The sequence below is a fragment of the Frieseomelitta varia genome, unplaced genomic scaffold, assembly GCF_011392965.1.
Source record: "Frieseomelitta varia isolate USP_RPSP 00005682 unplaced genomic scaffold, Fvar_1.2 scaffold_176, whole genome shotgun sequence".
NCBI lineage: Eukaryota > Metazoa > Arthropoda > Insecta > Hymenoptera > Apidae > Frieseomelitta > Frieseomelitta varia.
Genome location: NW_025109483.1, coordinates 118,496 through 142,784, shown reverse-complemented (window position 1 = coordinate 142,784; position 24,289 = coordinate 118,496). Strand labels below are relative to the sequence as shown.

The following is a 24,289-nucleotide window of genomic DNA, read 5'->3' as shown; positions in this document are numbered from 1 at the left end:
TAAAATACTATATTCTAAACATTAAACACTAAATGTTGAATATTATTAGATACTTCAACATTTATATTACATCAAGTACCAAATACTAACTATGTTCTAAATACGGAATACTAAACATTAAACATTAAATTCTGAGTAGACATTTTTACATTACATCAAATATCAAATATTAATTACTATATTCTAAATATTGATTACTAAACATTAAACACTAAATGTTGAATATTATTAGATACTTCAACATTTATATTACATCAAGTACCAAATACTAACTATGTTCTAAATACGGAATACTAAACATTGAATACTAAATGTTGAGTGTTATTATGTATACTTTTACATTTACATTATATCAAATACCAAAGACTAACTACTATATTTTAAATATTGAATATTAAACACTAAGTGTTGGGTATTATTAGTAGTATTATTACTTTTACATTTACATGAAATATTAAATATTAGCTATTGTATTTTAAATAAACATTAAACACTAAGTGTTGAGTTACATTATTAAATAGAACACACGTTATTAAATACTAAATATCATTAAACAGCAGACAAATTGTATTAAATGTTATTTATAGTATATTAATACAAATACATTTGGAAATTCTAAGAAAATTCCTCCACGTGAATACAGATGTTGCACATCTTTCCTCAATCTCCTCTTAATTAATACAAGCAATGGCACCTTGTGTGTCTCTTTCTTTCAAATTGTTCTCTCTCTTCTTTCCTTTTTCTAAGCCTTCAAATTTGAGTCTCTCAAGAGACGATGTACTTTTGAAATTCTTAGAAACATCACGAAATACCACGAATACAAATTATTAACTTCTTACAAGGGAACATACCGAAGTGTCAAACGCCAATTTCGATGAAATTTGGCATAAATGTAATTTCTATTTTATCGACAATCGTCGATGTTGAAGGGGTAAAAAAACATATTTTGTCAAATATCTCGGAAACGATTGAAGATACAGTTTTTGTGTAAATTGACGAAACTAATGTTTCCTTAGCGACGAATTTAATGGTGTATACCATTATGCGAAAAAATCATTTGTTCAAACAAATGTATATTAAAAAATTTCTTATCCTTTTTTATCACCTTTCTGACAGTTTTTTCTACATAAATGTTGAAACATTTCCTTGAATATTTGCTCAAACACAAATTACACGAATTTGTTAGACAATGATACTTCTCTATCCTTGTCTTTCTCTAAACCTCTCCGCCTCGGACGAAAGTTACTTCTCCTTCAAAAATGAAGAAAGCCTGTAGCTTTGTGTCATTTCGTTCTTCGACTTGTATAAGAAACTCGAAATATGTACCTATCTGAAAGGTACACATATATATATATATGTTAATTACGCAGTCTCGCAACGATTGCATACGCGAGCGCCGAAGATGGAACGAGTCGAGCTCGTGCTCGGTGAGGATCCTCTCGGACCGCGGGGGAACAGGGGATTCCTCTTCTAGTCTTCTAGCCACGTGAGAAAGTGAAAGCAAAAGGCGAGCGCTCGAGGAGGCATCCTCGCCGAGGTAAACTCGATTCGTCTGTCTCTGGCGATCATCCTGAAAATCACTGTTCCCCGTGCTCTCCGCCAGCTATGACCGGCTCGTTAACCCTCCCCCTCATCCTCTCCCCATGGTCCTCTCGAGCCGACCATTGCACCATTTACGTACGTACACTCTCGTTTGCAAATGAACCGCACACTTTAGTAAAATTAACGTGCAATCACCACCTGTTACTCGCTGTATCGTAATCTTAACCTTGTTGTAATTATTGTAAATTATCTGCAAATTTTTTCACTTCAACCTGAAGTTGCAAGAAGCAGTGTATTCGCGGGGACTGTTTCTTACGTGGTGTTTGATTCTTGAAGATATAAGTGTATTCGCGGCGGTTAATTTGAAGTAATTAATTCATCTTCACGTTTATTTGAAACATTGTTTAAAATAATTATTTCAGTCTGAAATTATTTCATGTCTGATTTTGCAAGTACGTTTCAATTGTACTTTCGGTGAAGGTGAACAATAATAATTATGTCAATTGGAAGTGGTTCTTCATTTTGACGAAAATATCACTTGACCTCAATCACCACGTTTACTACGATTACTCGGAGAATTGTTACAATTTTGCGAACAAACAATCCTCTCTCTGTCTCGTTTCTCTCATCGCCCCACTTAGCCCCTGAAAATTCTGAAAGAGCAGACACTTCTAAAATTCACCGAGAAATCGTTTCCGCGATTAAGATTATCCCGAACTGAATGTTACATTGCACCGGCGTTCCAACCAATATCATTTCGTTCGAAACGAGCCGGTATTATTCACGAATCGCTTCGTACGTGTAATTCTTCCACTGATAAGAACTCGAGCGACTGTTATGCACACGGTTGAGAAAGTAGACCGATGATCCCTTCGATTAATCGACCTCAACGCCTGTCTGCAGATATCCGCGAGCGATATTCGTGAACGCGAAACACGACGGTTAATTGAGGATCCGAGTAATTTAAGGCCCGATAAACAATTAATCTCCGGCTGGTGAACAGGAAGAGGCCTGCTCGTGTAGGAGAGAGATACGGGGATTTCGAAATCGGCTCATTGATACGGCGAGAACGCGCGATTTGCGGGACGAAATGCTCGGCGTGTACAATTAACGCCGCTGCCGAGCGTCTTAATTACCGAGCGGCTCGTTATTGTGACAGACTATGCAACTCCGTGTGAAAATGGAGAATTATTCCACTCGTCGCCGAGCAGCCGTTACGTAACAACATTGTTCGGCCCGATGCTTTGTCGTCTGAGACAGATTTTCTACCGTGGATTTTTTCGCCCCTGCTTGAGGATTCGTTTTTGCTTTTTTTTTTTTTTTTTTTTTTTTTCTTTTTTTTTTGTCGAGGAGAGGTCTCTGACATTGTTAGTAGGAATTTGCAGAGTTGCGTTCTCTTTCCTAGATAATTTTAACATTCGTAGAGTTACGTTTAATTTTCTTTCTCTCTCTCTCTCTCTCTCTCTCTCTCGTGGATAATTTCGATATTTGTAAAGCTACGTTCTTCTTCTGCCTCGGATCGTCGAAGTCTTTTCTTTCCGAAATTTTTTGCAAGTTTTTTTTGTTATCTAGATCGTGCACCGTGAAATTCATCATTTGCTCGTTTCGTCAACATTAATTAAATAATAATAATACTAATTGTTAATGGCCTGCTGTAATTATACCTAACCGTACCTAACCACGGTTATCAATATCCTACTTCTTAGATTAAATTGCAAGAAGAAGGATTTCATTATTGTAAAATATCCCAATGTTGCGAAATATTATTGCAAAAGAATCTCTTTCGCTTCTGACACAAGTTTCTCTTACTTTTTGTTATATTATAATTACGTTTTGGATATTTTCGTCATAAACGAAAACTCATAAACGAAAACGTTGATTTGCTACGGAATTAAACATGCTCCATCAGTATTGTTTCTCTTTTTTGGAAAGTCTCGCATGTCGTCTTTCGGTTAATTCTTCTTGCAAAATAATAACAATACATGTGTGTATATAATGAATGAAAATACGTAGGTATATTCTATTAATAACATTGTATAACTGTAATAATATATAATAATGCATAATTAATAATAATAATAATATATAAATAAAATAATAATGTGTTAATATATATAAAAACACATATTATATATTAATATGTGTATAAAAATATATATTGATAAATATAAAATTAGGTATTTTATATTATATATATTATATAAATTATTATAATATATTATATACTATATACTATATTATAGTATAATATAATAATAATAATATAATATTATAATATAATAATAATATAATAATGTATATAATATAGTATAGTATAGTATAGTATAGTATAGTATAGTATATACCATATTATATTATTATTATATTATTATATATTATTATATACATTATATTATTATATTATTATGTATTATTATATTCTATATACATATAAAAATAATATCTATTACGGATAGTAGGACATGTGTACATATGGGAATCTCTACTTTCCTGCATTTAAAAGGCAAATCTAGCTCGTTTGCAAAGAATCAAAAAAAATCTATGATTCTGCTCATCGTTGTGTATTTCCATTTTAAACTCGAAGATCTCGAGAGAAATCTTTCAATTCCCATGACACGAAGACCTTATTGGCGAGGTTCGAGCAATTTTCCAATAGCAAACGATGGGAAGTGCTCCACTTTTTATCGAGAACGTTGGCCCGCACCAACGTCTTCTTTCTCAACATTGTTCCCTCTAAAGGAAGAGAACAATCGATATTTCCCACTTGATCCTTTTCCAGGAGACGGATGTTTCCTCTGAAATAATAATAATAATAATAATAATAATAATAATAATAATAATAATAATAATAATAATAATAACCTACTATTAGTAATATATTATTATTTACTATTATAGGATATTACAAAAGTTTATTAATATATTATTAGTTACTATTAATATATTTTATATTTATTATAACATATATTTAATATATTATAATAATAATATTATAATAATAATAATAACAACATAATAATGTATTCAATTGCGAACAGAGATTGAATTTAGAATATTTTTGAAAGTAAGATTCACGTATGGTCTCGTCAGTCTTATTTATTACAATTATACATACATATATACAATTATCAGTTTTTAATATTTGCATATAGTTATTTTAACAAATAATTTTAAATATACGTGTTAAAATAAATATTAGTCAGTTTATTACTATATTAATAATTTATAATATCCTACAATATTAATATTAATAATAATAATAATAATATAGTAATAAAATATATTAAATATATATTATAGAATAAATATAGAATATGTTAATAGTAAGTAATAATATATTAATAAACTTTTATAATATCCTATAATAGTAAATAATAATATATTATCATTACTTGCTATTAATAATATATTATTACTTACTATTATAGGATATTATAAAAGTTTATTAATATCTTATTACTTACTATTAATATACTATATTTTATATTTATTATAATATATATTTAATATATTATAATAATAATAACAACAACATAATAATGTATCAATTGCGAACAAAGATTGAATTTAGAATATTTTTGAAAGTAAGATTCACGTATGGTCTTATCAGTCTTATTTATTATAATTATATATACATATATACAATTATCATTTTTTAATGTATGCATATATTTATTTTAACACATATATTTGAAATATGTGTTAAAATAAATATTAATCAGTTTATTACTATATTAATAATTTATAATAGTGAGTAATAATATATTTATAAAATATATTGATATATTTAAAATATATTAAATATATATTATAATAAATATAAAGTGTATCAATAATAAATAATGATATATTAATAAACTTTTATAATATCCTATAATAGTAAATAATAATATATTATTATTACTTACTATTAATATATTTTATATTTATTATAATATATATCTAATATATTTATACACATTAATATATTATAAAAGTTTAAATTTAATACATCTCTTCCTTTGATCGAATTCACATGCAGTTCTCAATATATTGGTTCCCCATAATGTTTCACATCTTTCCACACAAGAAATGTGAAACAACATCCATACTTTTCATCTCTCGCCTGTACGCTTTCGCATGTAAATAATCTAACACTAATCGCACGAATAACAAACGTACGAACAACTGCAAACTACGAGCTACAAAATCATCTCAATATCATCTCGTCTCAAGGGTTTAACGGATTTAAAAAAGGGCCCCGCTGAAAACTCGAGAAAAATTCGTCTGTCGGAAGAATCAGCTCGGGTCAGCTTCCGAATTGATAGTGGTTGTAACGCTGCGTGTTGCTGTGTGTCACGACTTTCACCGCTGAGGTGCACACGAAGATGACACGGCGGTGTGTGCGTGCGTGCGTGCGCGAAACGACGAGCAAAGGTTGCATAAACCGCGGAGAGGAACGCTGGAACGTGGAAGTTATACAAGCTGCTGATTCTGAGAGACTTTCCAGACGAGGAATCCTCCTCCTGCCTCCGACGGCAAAGATCTTGGCTGGTGAACTTCGGTGGGGGACTCTTGACTTTGGGACGGAAAAAATGATCACCTCGGCAACTTCCTGTTCCCCATGCCTGGACCTCCTTCATGCTGCTTGCTAAATCAATCGGGCGATTTCAGCGAAGTTGACGATCGTTGACAATCGTTTCACAGATGATTCTATCCGTCGCGTCGATAGAATTCTTTGCTGTTTTCTCGGACCTCGAGAGGCCTTCTCGATGCTTTTCTTTATTCAACAATTAACACTAAAACTACCGATGACTAAAGAGTAAAATTTCCATCAAGGACGTTAAAGTAAAAAGAAGAAAAAGGAACAGAAGATCTTTATAATACAATAGGATACACAAGCTTTTACTTGTGTGTTTTCTCGAGTCTCCAAAAATATACTGTTTTATATCTACAAAAGTGGTCAAATGGTCATTTTGACTATTTTTGGTAGTTCTGGTGTTGAGAACTTGTAAAACTTGTGATTTTTGCTACGTATCAGTAGCTGTTATAATCTGTAGATATTAAACACATATCGAACACAGTACATTTATATTAAAATTAAAATATATTTGTATGAGAACTTGTGAGTCACTTTTTGGCGGTGAGCAATCGCTGAAAATTGCAGTTATGTCACCAAAGCAACGTTGAGAATTTGATGATCGTGTGACGCTATAGTGGCATATAGTGTTATAGTATTATATATATATAGTATAGCAGAGTATAGTATATACATAGTATAGTATAGTGTAGTATAGTATATACATAGTATAGCATAGTATAGTATAGTTTAGTATAGTATATACATAGTATAGCATAATATAGTATAGTTTAGTATAGTATATACATAGTATAGCATAATATAGTATAATTTAGTATAGTATATACATAGTATAGCATAGTATAGTATAGTGTAGTATAGTATATACATAGTATAGCATAGGATAGTATAATATATAGTATGGTATAGTATAGTATATATATATATATATATATATATATATATATATATAGTGGTTATAGTGTTAAAGGGAAATAAATCTCACAGTGACTGTTGATTGAAAATGATTCTCTCGTTTCTCCGAGTATGACCTTTGAAATATTAGAAATATTATACAATTTTTCACTATTTTACCTAAAAAAAGTTTTCCGATGGTTATTGTACAATCATAAGTCTTTCTAGGTGGTGACAAAAATCTACAAAGTAAGCGAAATTTTTGAAAATTGAGAAACTTGAACATTTGGAAATTTTCTATACAATTGACGTATCAAATCACGTTCACAGATCTTTCCAAATCTTAGACAAAAGTCTAAGAAAGAGGAGAGAAAGAGAGAGATTTAACGTGTCCAAGTTTTTGTATGTCTTGGAAAGGTCGAATGTGTAATCCCGCGTCGTGTCGGGAAAAGTAAGCATTTACATGGTCGTTAATGAATCATTTTTAGTGAAATTAGCCTTTCAAGTGTTGCGTAACCGTAGATTTCCATTGGCCATTCGGAGGGCAAAATGCTGCGAGAGCCGACGAGGAAGAGGGGCCTGCGATAAATGCGCAACTCTCATGAGAGATTTCCACCGTGGGGCCCATGGACACTTGTGAGAAGACGAGTGAGAGGCTCCCTCGTAATTAATTCTCTGTCTAACGATGTTTTTCATCTAACTTTTCTCCTTAACTTTATCAAATGATATCACTTGGGGGGGGGAGGGGGGGAGAATTATTTAAAAACACGCAGGAACCAGAATTTGTAAATATCGTTGACTTGTGAAGACACATTAGACACCTAGAGCGTTATTTGCATAAAATAATTATTCAAATGATAATAATAATAATAATAATAATAATAATATAAATAATTCAAATAATTTGACTCCATATTGTCTTGAATTGAAGTGATCTCATATTAACTTGCTTGAACAAGCAAACCAGTTTTCTCTGTTATTAAGAATTAATTTTTAGAGAATTATTGAGATTATCTTTATCATTCATTTTTTTTATTATTTAATATTAATATTTATAATATTATTAATAATTCTATATATTCATAATATTATTAATAATACTTCTACTATTCTATATTAATAATATTATTAACAATAACTCTATTATTCTATATTAAGAATATTAATAATTTTATTAACAATAATTCTACTATTCTATATTAATGATATTAATAATATTATTAACAATAATTCTACTATTCTATATTAATAATATTAATAATATTATTAACAATAATTCTACTATTCTATATTAATAATATTAATATTATTAACAATAATTCTACTATTCTATATTAATAATATTAATAATATTATTAATCATAATTCTATTATTTAATATTAATATTAATAATGAATTTTTTCCTACTATTTACCTATTATTCCACTACGCTGTCGGATAAGACATACCTTGCATTTCTATCTTCAAAATAATTTTTCAATCATCCTCTGGTCCTATCGCGCAGGACGCGAACAGCAATTTAATTTATTGTATCTCCATTTTACAAATAACTTTGGGAGAAGTGACCTCATCCCGTGTTATCTCAAATTAATTAAATAATTTCCCACGTAATCCAAACTCGACATTTCCCCAATATTGTCCACATTTTAGTAACATTTTCCCGATATCGTCCAAGCCTGGTCATAAAAGGCAATCTGTATCTAAAAGACAGTCCACAATAGGACAAAGAAATATATATCAGAAGCGTACTCAAACAAGTGAGTACGAGATCGAGCAACATTCCAAAGAGATCGACTTCGTATCCTAACGGGATTTTGACGGGAATGGCCGTATAAAACATAAATTACGTACCTCCTGTGAAAAATGACTCGTTTACGAGAGTGTGCGTGTGTTCATTTTACGATCTTACGAGGTGCTCGTTTTAATCGAGATGTAAACGATATATATTAGAACGATATGGGAGTAGAGAGCACGTAGAAGGGAGTACGGCGGCGGTAGGGAAAATTGATGAAAGCGCGCGGGATGTTGCGTGATCGGAGGCAGGTTTCATTAGAAAGAGCGGATCAGAAGGCTAATTGGGAGAAGCGTAGGAAGCGTGTGCATTCATTACCGGAGAAATGGTGCAACTTGCGCTTGTATTTTAATTACACATTTCGCGTAGAGTCTCACGAAATTACATTCCCCGAGGGTCCCCTTGCTGCTCTTTTGCCCGGCAAATCGCTTCCACTTGTATTTACTTCTCTCGTCTCTCCCCTTACGTTGGAATTGCGCGCGCAACTGAAAGCAAAAGTAAAGCCCGCGTTTGGTGTTCCGCGCCGGCACGTAACGCAAATTCTGTTAACCATCATCCAGTCCTTATTTCGATGTTAATGCATAAAATCAATGCGGCGGAGTATCCCGCAGCGAACGAATGCCATAACAAACGAGGAAAAACACATGCAACGAACGTGCACGCTGCGGAGAAATACTATAATATAACGTTACATAATATTTTTGTTTCAAATATTAATTTATGTTACGTAATAAATTTTTCGTTTCATATATTTCGTATTTATAATGATAATATATATTTTATGCGTATTTTGTAATAATATATAATATTATAGTAATATATATTATGTATTATAATATTATAATAATATATTATTACAATATATATTATTATTGAAATCAATATATATTATTGTAAAATATGCATTATATATATATATTATAATATATTATAATATTGTAATAATACATTATTATAATATTATAATATATTTTATTTTATAATAATATATAATATTATAATAATATATTATTACAATATATATCATTATTAAAATAAATATATGTCATTGTAAAATATGCATAATATATATTATTATAAAATAAAATATATTATATATTATAATATTGTAATATTTAATATTTTANATAATATTATAATAATATATCATTACAATATATATTATTATTAAAATAAATATATATTATTGTAAAATATGTATAAAATATATTTTATTATGAAATAAAATATATTATTATATATTATATTATAATATTGTAATAATTAATATTTAATATTTTATTTTATAATAATATATAATTACAATATATATTATTATTAAAATAAATATATATTATTGTAAAATATACATAAAATATATATATTATTATAAAATAAAATATATTATAATATTATAATAATGTATTACTACAATATTATAATATATTATAATATATAATAATATATTTTATTTTATAATAATATGTATATTTTATGCATAATATTTATGATACGATGTTATAAATGATATGAATAGAATTTATTTTTAACTATCATTATCTATTCATAAATAAATACACATAAATTACACGTAATATAAAAAATTGAGGTTTTACAACATATATTTATATATTTTATATCAAGAATATGTGAATGTTATGACGAACGAGGTATTGTATTGTTAGACTGCAGATTTTTATGCAATTTAAATGAAATTTAGAAAAGGGAAGCTGCATAGAATATTGTTTCCTCTGTTAATCATTGTACAGAACATTGCACTTTTACGTTCTTCTGCATATTGCACGGTGCATTCTTGCACCTTCAAATTCCTTACGAACGCGTAAAAATACGCCGTCTAATTATCACACAGCTTTGGCGGTATTTTTGTTTCTTTATCGTCGGATATGTTGAAAATATACACCAAACAGACGGTACACTATAAACTTTCAGTTATAGAATAATCGATTTTTTTTCGTAAGAAAAATCTGTCGTGAAAACTAGAGAAGGAGAGAAGAGGTGTGAAAACTTGTTGATCGTGCAACGGTACGGTAATCTCGTTAGAGTGAGTCGCGTAAAGAAACGGCAGAAAACAACTAGTTTTCAGCGAGCGGACACGATCTCGCGTGTGGCAATCGCACGAAATCGCGGCATCGGTTTCGTGCTACGAATGTGTCGTTGCGGTCGCGATTGTGGCACAAGGATGCGTCGACCGCTCGGTCGGATCCTTTGGTTTCGTTCTTTTTTTTTCCTTTACCTTCTACTGTCGATCTTCCTTCATTTTTCCTCCTACGGTCGATCTTCCGATTCGATTACTACTGATAATTATTCGACTTTCTCTCCCTCAACGTGTTATCGATGCCAGACAGATGAAACAGATTGCAAACTGGAACTGGGGGGGGGGGGGGGGCATTGTTTTTCCGACGCTTTCGCGGATCGATTTTTTTTTTTTTTTCCTTCTGTTACTGCTTCAATGGATCGGCCACTTTCGCGATGCCGCTGTCCCTGAAGAGTGTGGAGTCGAATGATGCGTAGACAATGGCACGCGCGGCGTCCTCGATTCTCTTTGTCCCCAGCACCTTTTACACGAGGTCCCCAGATTTCCTTCAATTAAGCTTAGTTCGTTTCAGTGGCCGTAACGAGGAGAAAACTATCGCACTATCGAACAACTCGCGTATGTGCGAACGATGTAAAAAAAAAAAAAAAAACATTCTCTCTCCAAACCTGGCGAAGGGTGAAAATCTCTCGAAACTGAAACACTTCTCAAGACGAGATACACAATGGCCAATTTACCCCTTGCTGAAAAGTAATTTTTTTTCACGACCACGTAAAGAGGTCATCATCCTGATCAAAATGTCCAATCCTTCAGATTTCAATGGAAAAAGTTTTCAGCCACGTAAAAATTTTATTTCTCGATATACTTCCCTTCGCAATACGTATAAACAAGTTTCACATGAAATAAAAATGTAGTGAACGATGTAAAAAATTTGATTCTTGAAACCTACTTTCGTAAAAAAAAAAAAAAAAAAAAAAAAAAAAAAAAAAAACGAAAAAGGTAGAATAAAACGAAGAATCACACGCGTCCTCGGCGACTTATCGGAATTTGATCGATGATCTGCGTCCCGTGTAACGTTACGAAATCGTTGATCAGTGTCAGGCACAGTCCAACGATTGTTGGGTTAGGGCTTTCGCGTGTGTCGAGGAACCTTGAGCGAAGAGGAAGCCGGGAAAGCAGCGGCGAGTTCGATCGAAGGAAGTTCTAATTGGTCGCGGGCATATCCTGGAATAATAATGGCGTAGCTGTTTATTTCCCTTCCCCTTTGTCTCTTCTTCTTCATCCAAATCAGAACAAAACTCTCGTGGGAGGCTGACTGCGTGTAGTGTGCACAATTTCACACAATCATTTTATTATACCGCTAAGTATGCGCGTTGTCAGGTCCTGTAATTGTTGGTAAAACGAGCTGCTCGACTAACACGTACGATCGCGTAACACGCGTTATTGTCGGCCGGATTTTTTTCCCTCCCGTGGCATCTTCCTGCCATGGAACCAGGAAACGAAGCCTGGTTTGGTTGCGCAATGGAAAGCGCTCTCCGTGAGATATGGATCTGATGGAAAACGCCAGGGCGATTATTTAGCCGGTTCCGATCGTTCGTCGTCGTTTAAGTTGTCCCTGTTCCGCTTTTGCACAATTTTCCCGGTGAATCTGGCCGTGTGACAGAGAAAGCCAGGATTTATTATATTTTATTATCCTCGCAAGTTGCGCTGGGTTAAATAAAAAAGTGTGTTTGAAACGAAAAACAAATGGTTAATTATTTTATGTACGGTATTACAATGGTTAATTAGAGATACTATTAATTATTTATTTTCATATTAATATGATTATATTATTATTATTATTATATATATATATATATGATAATTATTTATTTTCATATTATTCGAAATGTTCATTGACAAAGCATTACTTCAAATAACTACATCTAGCGTTATTTTTATTTTTAAACAATTGTCATTTCAATCGATGGTCTCCGTTTAATATAAAATTAATCTTCAGACACTATCTTATTTCAATAAAAATGTTTCAATCGTTATTTCTAATACAGTCGTACTTAAAGTGTACCCGGAATCTATTGTAATATCGAGCGATTACTTTGACGTACTTACAGCAAAAATAGGTAACTAAAATAGTGCTTGAGTAAAAAGTACATCATAAATGGCCCTGATCATGAGTTACACACTCCCTGTAACCTTTCAAGCAAAACACATTTTCCAGCTGAGCAGCCTTTAACCTATAAATCACGTACAAAGTTCATCTACCCACACATTTCCTAGACACATTCGGTTCGGTAGATTGTCACTTTAATCAGCGTTGGCATAGAGACGTTTTCGTAAAGATTCACATCGTAGGGAATTTATTGGTACCTTATGTGCATGCAGCATTCGATTTTCTATCACTTTTGTAACAGAGTACATTAGGTATTCTAAGATGAGGAACGTCTTAATGGTCAACAGAAGAAGATGTGATAAATGACAATTATATAAGCCAGGTATCGGACAAACATTCAGCGTAGATATTCGGTGAAAGAGAGGCAACGCAGGTTCTTCGACTCATTCACTCGGTCTCCCGCAATCGGCGCAATCCTTGAATGCATAACCTTTTGATGAAGTCAGCGAGCAGCATCCTTTGGGTTCCGTTTAAATGCCAGACAAGTAACATAGCAACGTCACGACACGTTCATTGATCTGCAATGGTGTTGGGTTAGACATTACTTGGGAAAGAAAATGTTCATTTCTGTCAAGGATATCTCGTTTTTACCGAAGCGGTTTCATTTCTCATTATGTATGTATGTGAAATAATAGGCTACCTTTTTGCGGATGTTTCGCCATTTATGGGAATGATGGTAAAAATAGCAAAAATTAGTAGACGTGAGAATTGAATATAATTTATTGTAAAAGAATATTTTTTCTTTCTATATTGTTATTAAAATTATTAATAGAAAAAGCTATTGCAACGTACTGTTGTGGAACCATCTATTGAACAAAGATTCAAGTTGATAGGAAAAAGAATATATTACACTGAATCGATAATATCGCATGCGACATAAAAATGGTAAGGGGATCAGATTCGATAGTTATTCAATGACGCATTTATCAAAAATATATTTTGTAATATGTAGAGTATAAAGAGGAGTTAAAAGGAAAATTGTCATATCAACGTTTACAGATTTGTCATTAGTTACAAACAATACTACTTTTGAAATGCGTTAGCGGAAATGGCGGAGGTTTTGTAATCCTTAATGAAATTCAAAATGGCTTTCTTTATGTCCCAATTCACTTCTTCTAAATACGAGTTGCACCATTCGTCGTTTAACATGGTCAACTCTGAGAACTTGATCAACATCTCTTTTTTCTCGTTTACACTGTAATACGATGGGTCGATAGGATTGTAGGGAACTTTTGACTTTACGTCCTTTGGTAGGATTTCTTCTACAGTGGCGTCTACATAATACTGATCGTTGATGATGTTGTACTCGTATTCAGGACCAGCTTGAAGGGCGAACGTTCTGCTGAACCATAGAACTTGCTGTGAGTGGGTCATGACTTTCATCAGTCCGCAAACTGAGATCACCAAGCATTTGCCATCGTCGTACATCAAATCCCACACGAAAGAAGTTTTCTCGTGATAGGAGTTTGGTAGTTTCTTCAGGCCAACTATAACATTATCTCGCCCATAATAAATGTGCTGCCGTTTCTTATTCATGTCGCCGCTCTTTAATAGATTAAAATTGTTTGCTGTAAACTGCATGAGATTTCTTTTGTGAGCTATACCTCCTGGAATCCCAAAAGTCATAGAGTAAAACGCGTTTTCAGAATATAATCCTCTCAAGGAGATTCTGTCGCATTCATCGTAAAAGATGAAAAAGTGATGAATAAATTTGTTGACTAGCTGCTCCCTGGATTCGTTTTTAAAGTAAGTGATATATGTTAATGGCAGGCCGAACGTTCTTATGTAAACACCGTCCAATTGAATCAAATTGGGACAGTATTTCAGTGCGGAGTTTATGTACTGTCTCGAATTGGAGTAGTTCTCGCAGAGGGGATTTCCATCAAGCCACAGCTTCGTTATGCACAAGTTTTTTATGGGACTGAGTGCTTCCATAGATATCAAGTTATTGTGCCTTAAATCAAGATATTTTATGGTCTTAGTAGAGATTTCTAGAGGAACCAGGTTGAACAATTCATTCTTCTGAAGATTCAGATGTTCCACTGTGGCAATTGAAGTTTTTGTTAGTTTCAGAACATGACAGAAAGTCCTCTGCTGGTATAAAGGGCAGTAAACAATTTTAGATAAATCAGGATCTTTATGAAACTCTGTCAGGTCTAAACGTTTCAAATTAGGATTGTATTTTTTGGTCAATGCAGTAAGGAGCAATGACTGAAGATTTAGTTTCAAATCGTGAATGGATGCAAACCCTAATGTTATGATTAGGATTAGAGGATCTCCTTCAGGGTTTTTTATTATTAAGTTAGTTTTGCACAGCTTATCAAGAGCGTGAGCGCAGTTACGTGCCATGAAATAGGTGTCTTCCCCGCTGGCTTGGTACTTAACAGGTATCATTTCTGCTGGTTCGATAGCATTCAGTATAGCTTTCAGCACTGTTTCCTTGTCATATTGGATCCCTTTCAATATTTTAATTTTATGCCACACGTCTGAACGGCCCATTAATGTTCTTTCTTGGAACATAGATCCACCCATGCTTATTTTTATCGCAATTGAGGAATCCAGTTCCACTGGCACGATTGGCAAATTTGTCCTTTGCATTTTCGTATTATTTATTAAATTCGTATCCGTCAAAAAACGCTCTCTGGTATTTTGGATAATTATATGTTTTATATAGATAATTATGTAATTATATAATTAAATCATTATGTATATTACTTAGATAATTACATTTCTGGAAAAAGATATAATTTATTCTTTACTTCGTTAGGTTAGGTTTCTGTATATTAGGTTAGGTTAAATAAAATCTCATAAAACAAAAATTTGAATGATAAAATTACCTTTCTTTAATAATGTGTAGCAATGCACAGCTTTGTTTACTAACAATATTTTTATTTATCAAGGATAATACACACAGCGCGTTATTATAATTATGTTACATCGCAGACGAATATAAACATACCTCGTCTGTGTCTGTGGTTATGACATCTTTTGGCCGAAAAGAAAGCGCGGAGAAAATTACATCATTATTCGCTGTTGATAAGTTCAATCATTGACTATGCGAGTGCTGATAGATTTGAATGAAAATAAAATCGATAGAATTGATTAGATTCATGTCTTTAGTTTATTCTTAAAAAGATTAAATTTATTAAACTTTGACTATTAAACTAATTATTTAAAAATTAAAATTAAATCTACAATTTAAAACAGTGAGCATCGTTTTAAAAGTTGTTGCATATACGTATTTAATAATGATCGTGATTTGTTGCAGACATTCCCCCATCGGACTTACTGCGATGTTTGCAATGATCTCCGCTGAGGCATGATTGCTCCTCTCATCTAATTGTAAGTCGCATATATTTTTATAATTTCATTTAATTACGATTACTTCAATTGCCACGAATAAGAGTGAAAATAAATTTAATAAAGTTTCAAAAAGAAGTGGAATAACTTAAGATTAATGCCACTTAACGAATGTCTGATCATACGTTGTGCTATACTACTTGCGGACGTTTGACAAAACATTGACCTGTACTATTTGCCTCCTTTCTGATTATACACTGAGCTATGCTAATTGCTGATTTTCTAACAATATGTCGATCTATATCGTGCTGATGTGTCTGACACATTAACTTTACTATTTGCAAATAATAAATTGTTGATATCTGTCTGTCTGCAAGTAGTATATGTAAGTATCTTGTCAGGTATCGCCGCTCTCTTCAAACTTCTCCAAATTTATCGGTGTCTTCAGAACTACAACTGGCTGACAAAATCCGATTTTTTCCTGGTCGGTATTTCAGAATCTAAGACACGAAGTTCCATTTAATGTCCAGTCTATTCTAGTAGCGTTGCGATGCAAAACCTGCCTAAATCGATATGGTAGGATGTGACACGAAAATGGTAAGGGGGCACCAGAAAGCATTGAATGTCCGGTTAGTCAATGCTCTGTGGCATTGCTCACACAGTAAAACAACGCAATTAATATTTCCGTATTATTATATATATTAATATTATCAATATATTATACATATTAATAACGAATAAATATTTTTACAACATATGCAATACTGCATATGCGGTTTGCATGTTCTCCACGATGTGGATATTATAAATCTTCTACAAGTCTATTAATAACATGTATTTCGATTAATTAATTCATCGAAATTTGAACAATTGTCTGTGCTACGATGCGAGCATGCGGTAGATATTTATGACAAGTATTGTAGAATCGAGGCAGCAGAAGACGCGCACGACACCCGATCCAGATAACGATCCATATCTCAACGTTCAAGTACCTTACACGAGATCATCGGCAAAAAAGGTTGAAAAACCAACAACAGGCACTGCGAAACATTTTCACGCGAGGGAAGGGTAACCAGATATGTTAATGGCTGGTGGATCCGGCAAGTACGCATTATCGGGACAACACGTAACGTTATCGGGAGAGAATTACCCGCTCTAGAAATGATGCGTGCACCGGCTTTCCTTTTAAATGTGTTATTTCGCGGCGACCGCTCGAAGCTCGTCCAGTCCTTCCGTACGTATATACGTGCAACAATGAATAGCGTTGAAATAGAGGGATCGAAGACAGAGAGACCGGTGATTTGACCGGGGGCGAGAGTGTGTACATCGTGGCCGCCTTGGGCATTCCTCTTCCGCGTTGATCAAAAAAAGAAAGATTCGCTGCACCGCTGGTTCGCTTCTTTTTCGAGCGGAATGCGAATTGTTTTAATTACAAATGAATCACACTATCGCAGTTGGGAATAATGAAATGATCGTGGGACGATTAACTAAGGACGGCGTTTTGGGAAGTTAGAGATTCGAAGTTAAATTTACTTAACTTTTGTAAACGTTTAATTTCCGATTTCCACTGCAGAGGATTGAGTACTTCAAGTTTTAGTAATTTAACAGAAATTTCCAACAGTTGTCTAAACCTAACAATTTAAAGGTTAAATTGGTTTTAAACAAGTCTCTAGTATTTCGATAATCGAGAGAGCAAAAAGAAAGTGATTCGAATAGTAATATTTATGAATATAAATTATCTTCCTAAATTATCAGTAGATAATTTAAATCGATATAGATCAGGTTAGATTCAGATTAGATTTTTAAGAAAAAAAAATGTGAAATCGAAAATAAACTAGGCTCTTCGAGTTCAATAAAAGTATGTATTATTTCAATAACAATTATTATTATTTAAACTTATTACTTTAATAAGTTTTTATCATTATTTAAACAATCACGTCATTACATCACATTTTATTTGAATAATGTCCAAGCCTAACAGACGCTCGGCAAACTGCTAATAACGCGGACCATATACTCTGACCCCGCGGAATAACACAGATAAGTAGAGTGGCGTTAAATTCGCGATTTAAAACGATCCACCGAGAGAAAAACGCAAATGGAGACGACGCCTTTGTGTCTGTGCTCTCCGATAATCGACTCTCTTCTCTCTTCTGGTTGTTTAACCAGGTTGCATTTCGCTTAAAAGAAAAAAAAAAAAAAAAAAAAAAAAAGAAAAAAGACGAAGAAGAAAACGTGGAGAGGTGTGAGAAGAGGAAGAAGCTGGAGTTTCCGCGTTTACTACCACGATGCAACAAAACGTTTTTCTTTCTTTTCATCCTAGAACAGAGAGGGCTGGTTATCTCCGGGAGATTTCGCAGCCCGTACGTTTTCCACGTGTGGCTTAGTATACACACGCGGAGCGTAGCCGGTATTATAGCAATTCAATAATAAATTGTAGAACGCTCGGTCGTCGCATTATGCGCCGGTAATCACGGTAATAAGCAGTTCTAAAAGTAACGTAAGTACGTTGTAGGTAGTAACGAGTGAGCCGTAATCTCGCGGATGCCCCCTATCTTCGATAGTTCCGAGTAGGGATGGGATCAAGTCCAATATGTACTTGCGAAGTCGAGTTAAGTTCGATATTTAAGTTCCCTTTTCGAGTATCACCACTCGATAGCAAAAATCTTTCGAGCATGCTTGCGCTATATATTATTCAATTTATACGAGCTGTTTATACGGAATTGTAGAATGACTATCTACGATACGTTTCAACGTATTTTGACGATAAGCGTTAAACGTGAATGCAACATTTGGCAACCTCATCCAGTCGATATGTCCGATATCTTGAATTAAAAGACATTGCCTTTGTTAATTAGGTTAAGTTATAATAACCTATCATAATAATAGTTATTGTAGGTTATTGTAATCTAACCTATATACATTATAACCTAAATAATAGTTATTATAGGTTATTATAACCTAACCTATATATATTATAACCTAAATAATATTATTATAGGTTATTATAACCTAACCTATAATAATAATAGTTATAATAAACCTATAATACCTGGTTGTAATATTAATATTAATAATTAATATCTTTATTAGTCAGGTTTGAGGCGATTTTAATAAAACATTAACAACAAGATTTTAATAAGAAAAAAAAAGACAAATATTTGAACGACTTGGACGCATGCGCGTTAGACACGAATGCGCACCCGTCTGACACTGCAACATTTAAAGATCGCGTTACACTTTACTTTGCATATTAAATTCAATTTCTCCGTATTATTGAAAGATTCCCTGAATTGAAAGATGTATCATCATCTTTATTAATTGCCATTGCAACAGTTTCATCAACTAGCGATTTCGGTGAAACGCAGTGACAAATACGTAGACGAAGGAGAAAACGAGTCAATCGCACATGCGCGTTGGACGCGGGTGCGTCGGACGCATGCGCACTGGACGCGAACGGAACATTTGAATACGCCAGAGGTGTTCGCGAAATATTCGAATCTATCGTTATTTTCTAGATTCGAATATTACTCGCAACATCATTCAAAACACTTCCAAATGATTTTCTTAAATTCAACGACTGCAAGTCGATTCGAATTTACTTACGAGGTGCTCGATCCCATCTCTAGTCCCGAGCCATCGAAGGGAAACGTAGCTGAGGGAAAAAGGAGTGGGAATAATCGAGAAAGAGGGAACGATTGGAGCGGAATGACAGAGAAGGAGGCGCGCGCGCGCCACGAGAAGGAAAAGGGCGATCCTGCAGTGCGAAACAGCTCGAGAGGAGCCCATGGGCGTCATCCGCGGTGCGATCTAGAATCCGGCATGATTTACAACTCTCGCGGGGAAATTGAGCCGCGTCCGAGCCGTTGCCAAGAGTCGCGATCGCAGATCCCTACCTTTCCTTCCGGCAGTAGATCACCGTCCGATCGATGAATTTCTACCTGCTGGACAGGAAAGCGTACTATCACTATAGATTCATCTACATTTCCCAACCCTTCTTCTTTGACAACCCTGATCACTCCTCGAAATCGTTCTTCACTTATCAAAGAGACTCTCCCTTGTCTAGGTTAGGTTAGGTTAGGTTAGGTCAAAGAAACAAAAATAATTTCGGTAACAGGCGGTCGAATGAGACCCTTTTGAAAGACTCTATTAAATTATACAGAGCGAGAGAGAAAGAGGTGAAGCATCGAGGGAATTGAATTAAATAGATCCGTAAAGTTTGATGCTCTCGTTAGTATCACGCGATAAAGATGGGCCGCGTGTGTATGTACGCCTATGAAACGGCTCGGAGGAGACCGTACGGCGTACGTAGCCGTTAAGCCAACATCTAATTCGATAACTGGCGAAAATAATAACGTAGCGATCTGTTGCGTTCGCGGGGCGCAATCATCCGTTTCGTACCGGGTGTCCACAGAAAACTATCCGTCGATTCTCGCGTACCTTGTTTCCACGTTATTTCTCCTTCGTTCCTCTCGCTTCAAGTATCGTTCGCGTTCCGTTGAAATTATTTTGCAATGGCAAAGCAGACGATTGATTTCAACTCTGTGCTTGCACGTGGTTACCGCGGTTAAGGCAGAACATTTTTCATTTGCATATAACACCTTTCCTATAATTATAATATACATTGTAATGTATATCAATTGTGTAATTATATAATGATATACATTGTGATGTACAGTGTATACTGTAATTGTATAATACTAATACTGTGTAATTATATAATACTTTATAATATACAATATACAATACTTAATATATAATATATAATACTATTATAGTATTGCACATATAATAGTATTAACATATAATACTATTAATAATAATATACTAGTACTATTATAGTATTGTACATATAATAGTATTAACATATAATACTATTAATAATAATATATAATACTATTATAGTATTGTACATATAATAGTATTAACATATAATACTATTAATAATAATATATAATACTATTATAGTATTGTACATATAATAGTATTAAAATATAATATTAATAGTATTAATATAGTATTAATATATAATATTATATATATAATATTAATAGTATTAATGTAGTATTAATATATAATATTACATATATAATATTAATAGTATTAATGTAGTATTAATATATAATATTATAGTATAATATTAATATAGTATTAATATATAATATTATAGTATTGTACATATAATAGTATTAATATATAATATTATTATAATATTGTACATATAATACTATTATATGTACAATACTTATTAATATATAATACTATTATAGTATTAACATATAATACTATTACATATACAATATTTTATACTAATATATAATATTTTATAACATACAATATTTTATAATATACAATGCATATTGTAATTTTATATATACACACACATGTTAATGGTATATTTAATTATATATTATTATATTTTATACACTATATATATATATACATATAAAATCAATATATTTATATACTTATTAATAACAAGTATATCTTATATAGTCGTATATTAACAGTAACAGTGGCGCTTATAAATTCTTGTATAACGTAGCAATACGAAATGTTATTAACCTTTTCCAATTCTGAAACAAATGTACTAGTTGTCCTACGACTCTCGAGGGACACGCTCAACCATTATCTTCATCTTCTAATCATTCAGCTCGTATATGTTCCAATTCTTAACCAGCAGAGATGGAACAGTATCTCATTGTAAGAATGCATCGCGCGACACAAGAGAGGACGAGTCGGTTCTAAAGTTCGAAGGTAGACTGTAGCGGACAATTCCAGGGAATCAGATAATTTTCGTCCCTTAAAGACCGGAGCAGCAGCACGGTAGCGATTTATAACGAGCGGAGAGGAGGCTGCTACCTCGGTAGCAGATGACATTTATTAAAAGTTTCGGTCCGTTGCTCGGACGAGCATCGATCTTCCTCCGCTTCTACCCCCCTTTGGAAACCCGTGTTGCCCACGGCCGGAGCTCGCGCGCGTCGGCTTGTCGCGCCCGTCCACCGGTGAATACCGAACAGTTTAATAAGCAAGTGGTAGCCGAGGCGATACCGCGATACAAGATACACCGAGTACCATCCATCACGATGCACTCGCCAGTCGTCATTATGCTCCGCGGATATTTCGAACTGGCAGATCTGCTGGCTGGAACTTCTCTCTTTCCCTTCGTCTTCTTATCGTCTTACCTCGTGTTCTCCACGCATCGAGGCCCATTAAACATAGCAGAACGAATAATCGAAAACACTTTCTACACCGGATGAGTCACCCTCAGATTTCGTGGTTTTCCATCGGTTATGAAATTACTAAAAGAAGAAAAAATATGTTTTCTCTCTTGACAGGAAATTTGTACAGTAAGTGTGACGAACAGATGTTACTAGAATTAATGGTAAAACGTATGACACGAAAATGAAAAAGTAACAATGTGCGTAAACGTGAAATCTACTTGTGGCCCGTCTTAGGAAGTTAGCACGAGGAAACGCCCTTTAACCCATTTGTATCACGATCTAGATTTCGTGACTTAGATTGGACATGTCCGCATGTATCACAATTTATCAGATCTCGATTTGAACGTTTACTATTCTCTGTTAATACTAACTAATCACAATGAAATATCAGAATACGAGACTGAATACGTGACGTTATACGGAGTGCTCATAGTATTCGAGTAAGAATATTAATTCGAATAAAGATTCGAATTGTTCGTGAATGAATTACATCTAATGATAATAACAATTAATCGTAATGAAATTTTAAATGGAATAATCAGTCGAATTCTAATAAACGAAATTGATTTAAATTTCGATTATTGAATTATTATTTTAATAGCAATTAATTTCATGATTATTAAATTCTGGATATTCATTGGATCAAATAAGGATTAAATGCTTCATCAACTACAAGCTATACAATTTTTAACGACGGATAACAAATTAATATTAAAATAAATATAGACGTTGAAGTGTAATTCGAGTAATTTCAATTGCCCGAATTTTTAGTAATGTGAAATTTCAATATTTATTTTCTCTCGTAGACGGAACGTGTTGAAACGTCCAGCCAGCTGGATCGTCGCACGTGCGGTGTTGAAAAACGAGTTTCGACGAACACAGACAATTTTTCATTACACTTACGATCTGTCGTTGTTCTCGGCCTCGTCTCCAGAATTGCTTCAAGAAAACTGATAAACGATAAATATATCAGAACAGAGTTGAAGACTGGCGGGGGTCGCGCGCGAAACCTCCATTAAGCCCCTGGCCGGCGATAATAAAAGCTCAGGTCGCGGATCGACCCGTCGTCGTCGTCATCCTGGTGGCCGGGTTCGCGTGCAAAAAATACGTTAATTCCGCGGAACTTGCATGACCGTGCAAATAAATAAAACGGCCGGGGCGCGCACAGGCGGTCGCCTGTACAACCGCAACCCCCGCCGCTCGTCGTTCCATCGTGGCAGCGTATTTTATATTTTATCCGGTTCGAATGATTGATTGCGCACTCGGCCACCGCTAGCGCGCCGCGGCCGCGATACCATCTCGCGGAATTCCCCCCCCCTCCCCTCCTCCCTCCTCCTCCTCCTCTCCCCCGCGCCTGTACTTGTCGTTTCACGCATTGTTTATTATTGTCCGATGGTTTTTATCGCGATCCAAACGGCGAGGCAACGCCGGCCGCGACAATTCGCGCTGGGGAAAAAGGAAGCTCGAACGAGAGGCTGTGTGATATTCGCCTTCCTTTAACCTCTTGAGCTGGAATGACGTGCCAGAGAAGTTTTTGTTTCAAATTGCAACATTTTCTCAGTTTTAAGTATATTTGAATGTAACCCAGGCAAAGCAAATGAGAAGTTTATTACTTTTTAATAATTACAGTGATATCATACTGGTGAGTTCAAAAAGAAAGCGACGAATTACTGTATACGGTTTGGTCGCTCGTTATGGTCCGCAATCAGTTGCCGTTAACCTCTTGCGCTGGATTAACGTGCCACGCACGTCGAG

The 24,289-nt window shown here is 33.8% G+C and overlaps 1 protein-coding gene across 1 annotated transcript; it reads right to left on the bottom strand.

Moving 5' to 3' along the window:
* Positions 1-13,998: 13,998 nt before the first annotated feature.
* Positions 13,999-15,985, bottom strand: LOC122538729 (nuclear RNA export factor 1-like). Its single transcript, XM_043673041.1, has 2 exons — positions 15,848-15,985; positions 13,999-15,741 (listed from the first exon to the last, which is right to left on the bottom strand). The coding sequence occupies exon 2, from the start codon at positions 15,606-15,608 to the stop codon at positions 14,034-14,036; it is 1,575 nt and encodes a 524-aa protein (XP_043528976.1). The 5' UTR covers positions 15,609-15,741; positions 15,848-15,985; the 3' UTR covers positions 13,999-14,033.
* Between the last annotated feature and the right edge of the window lie 8,304 nt (positions 15,986-24,289).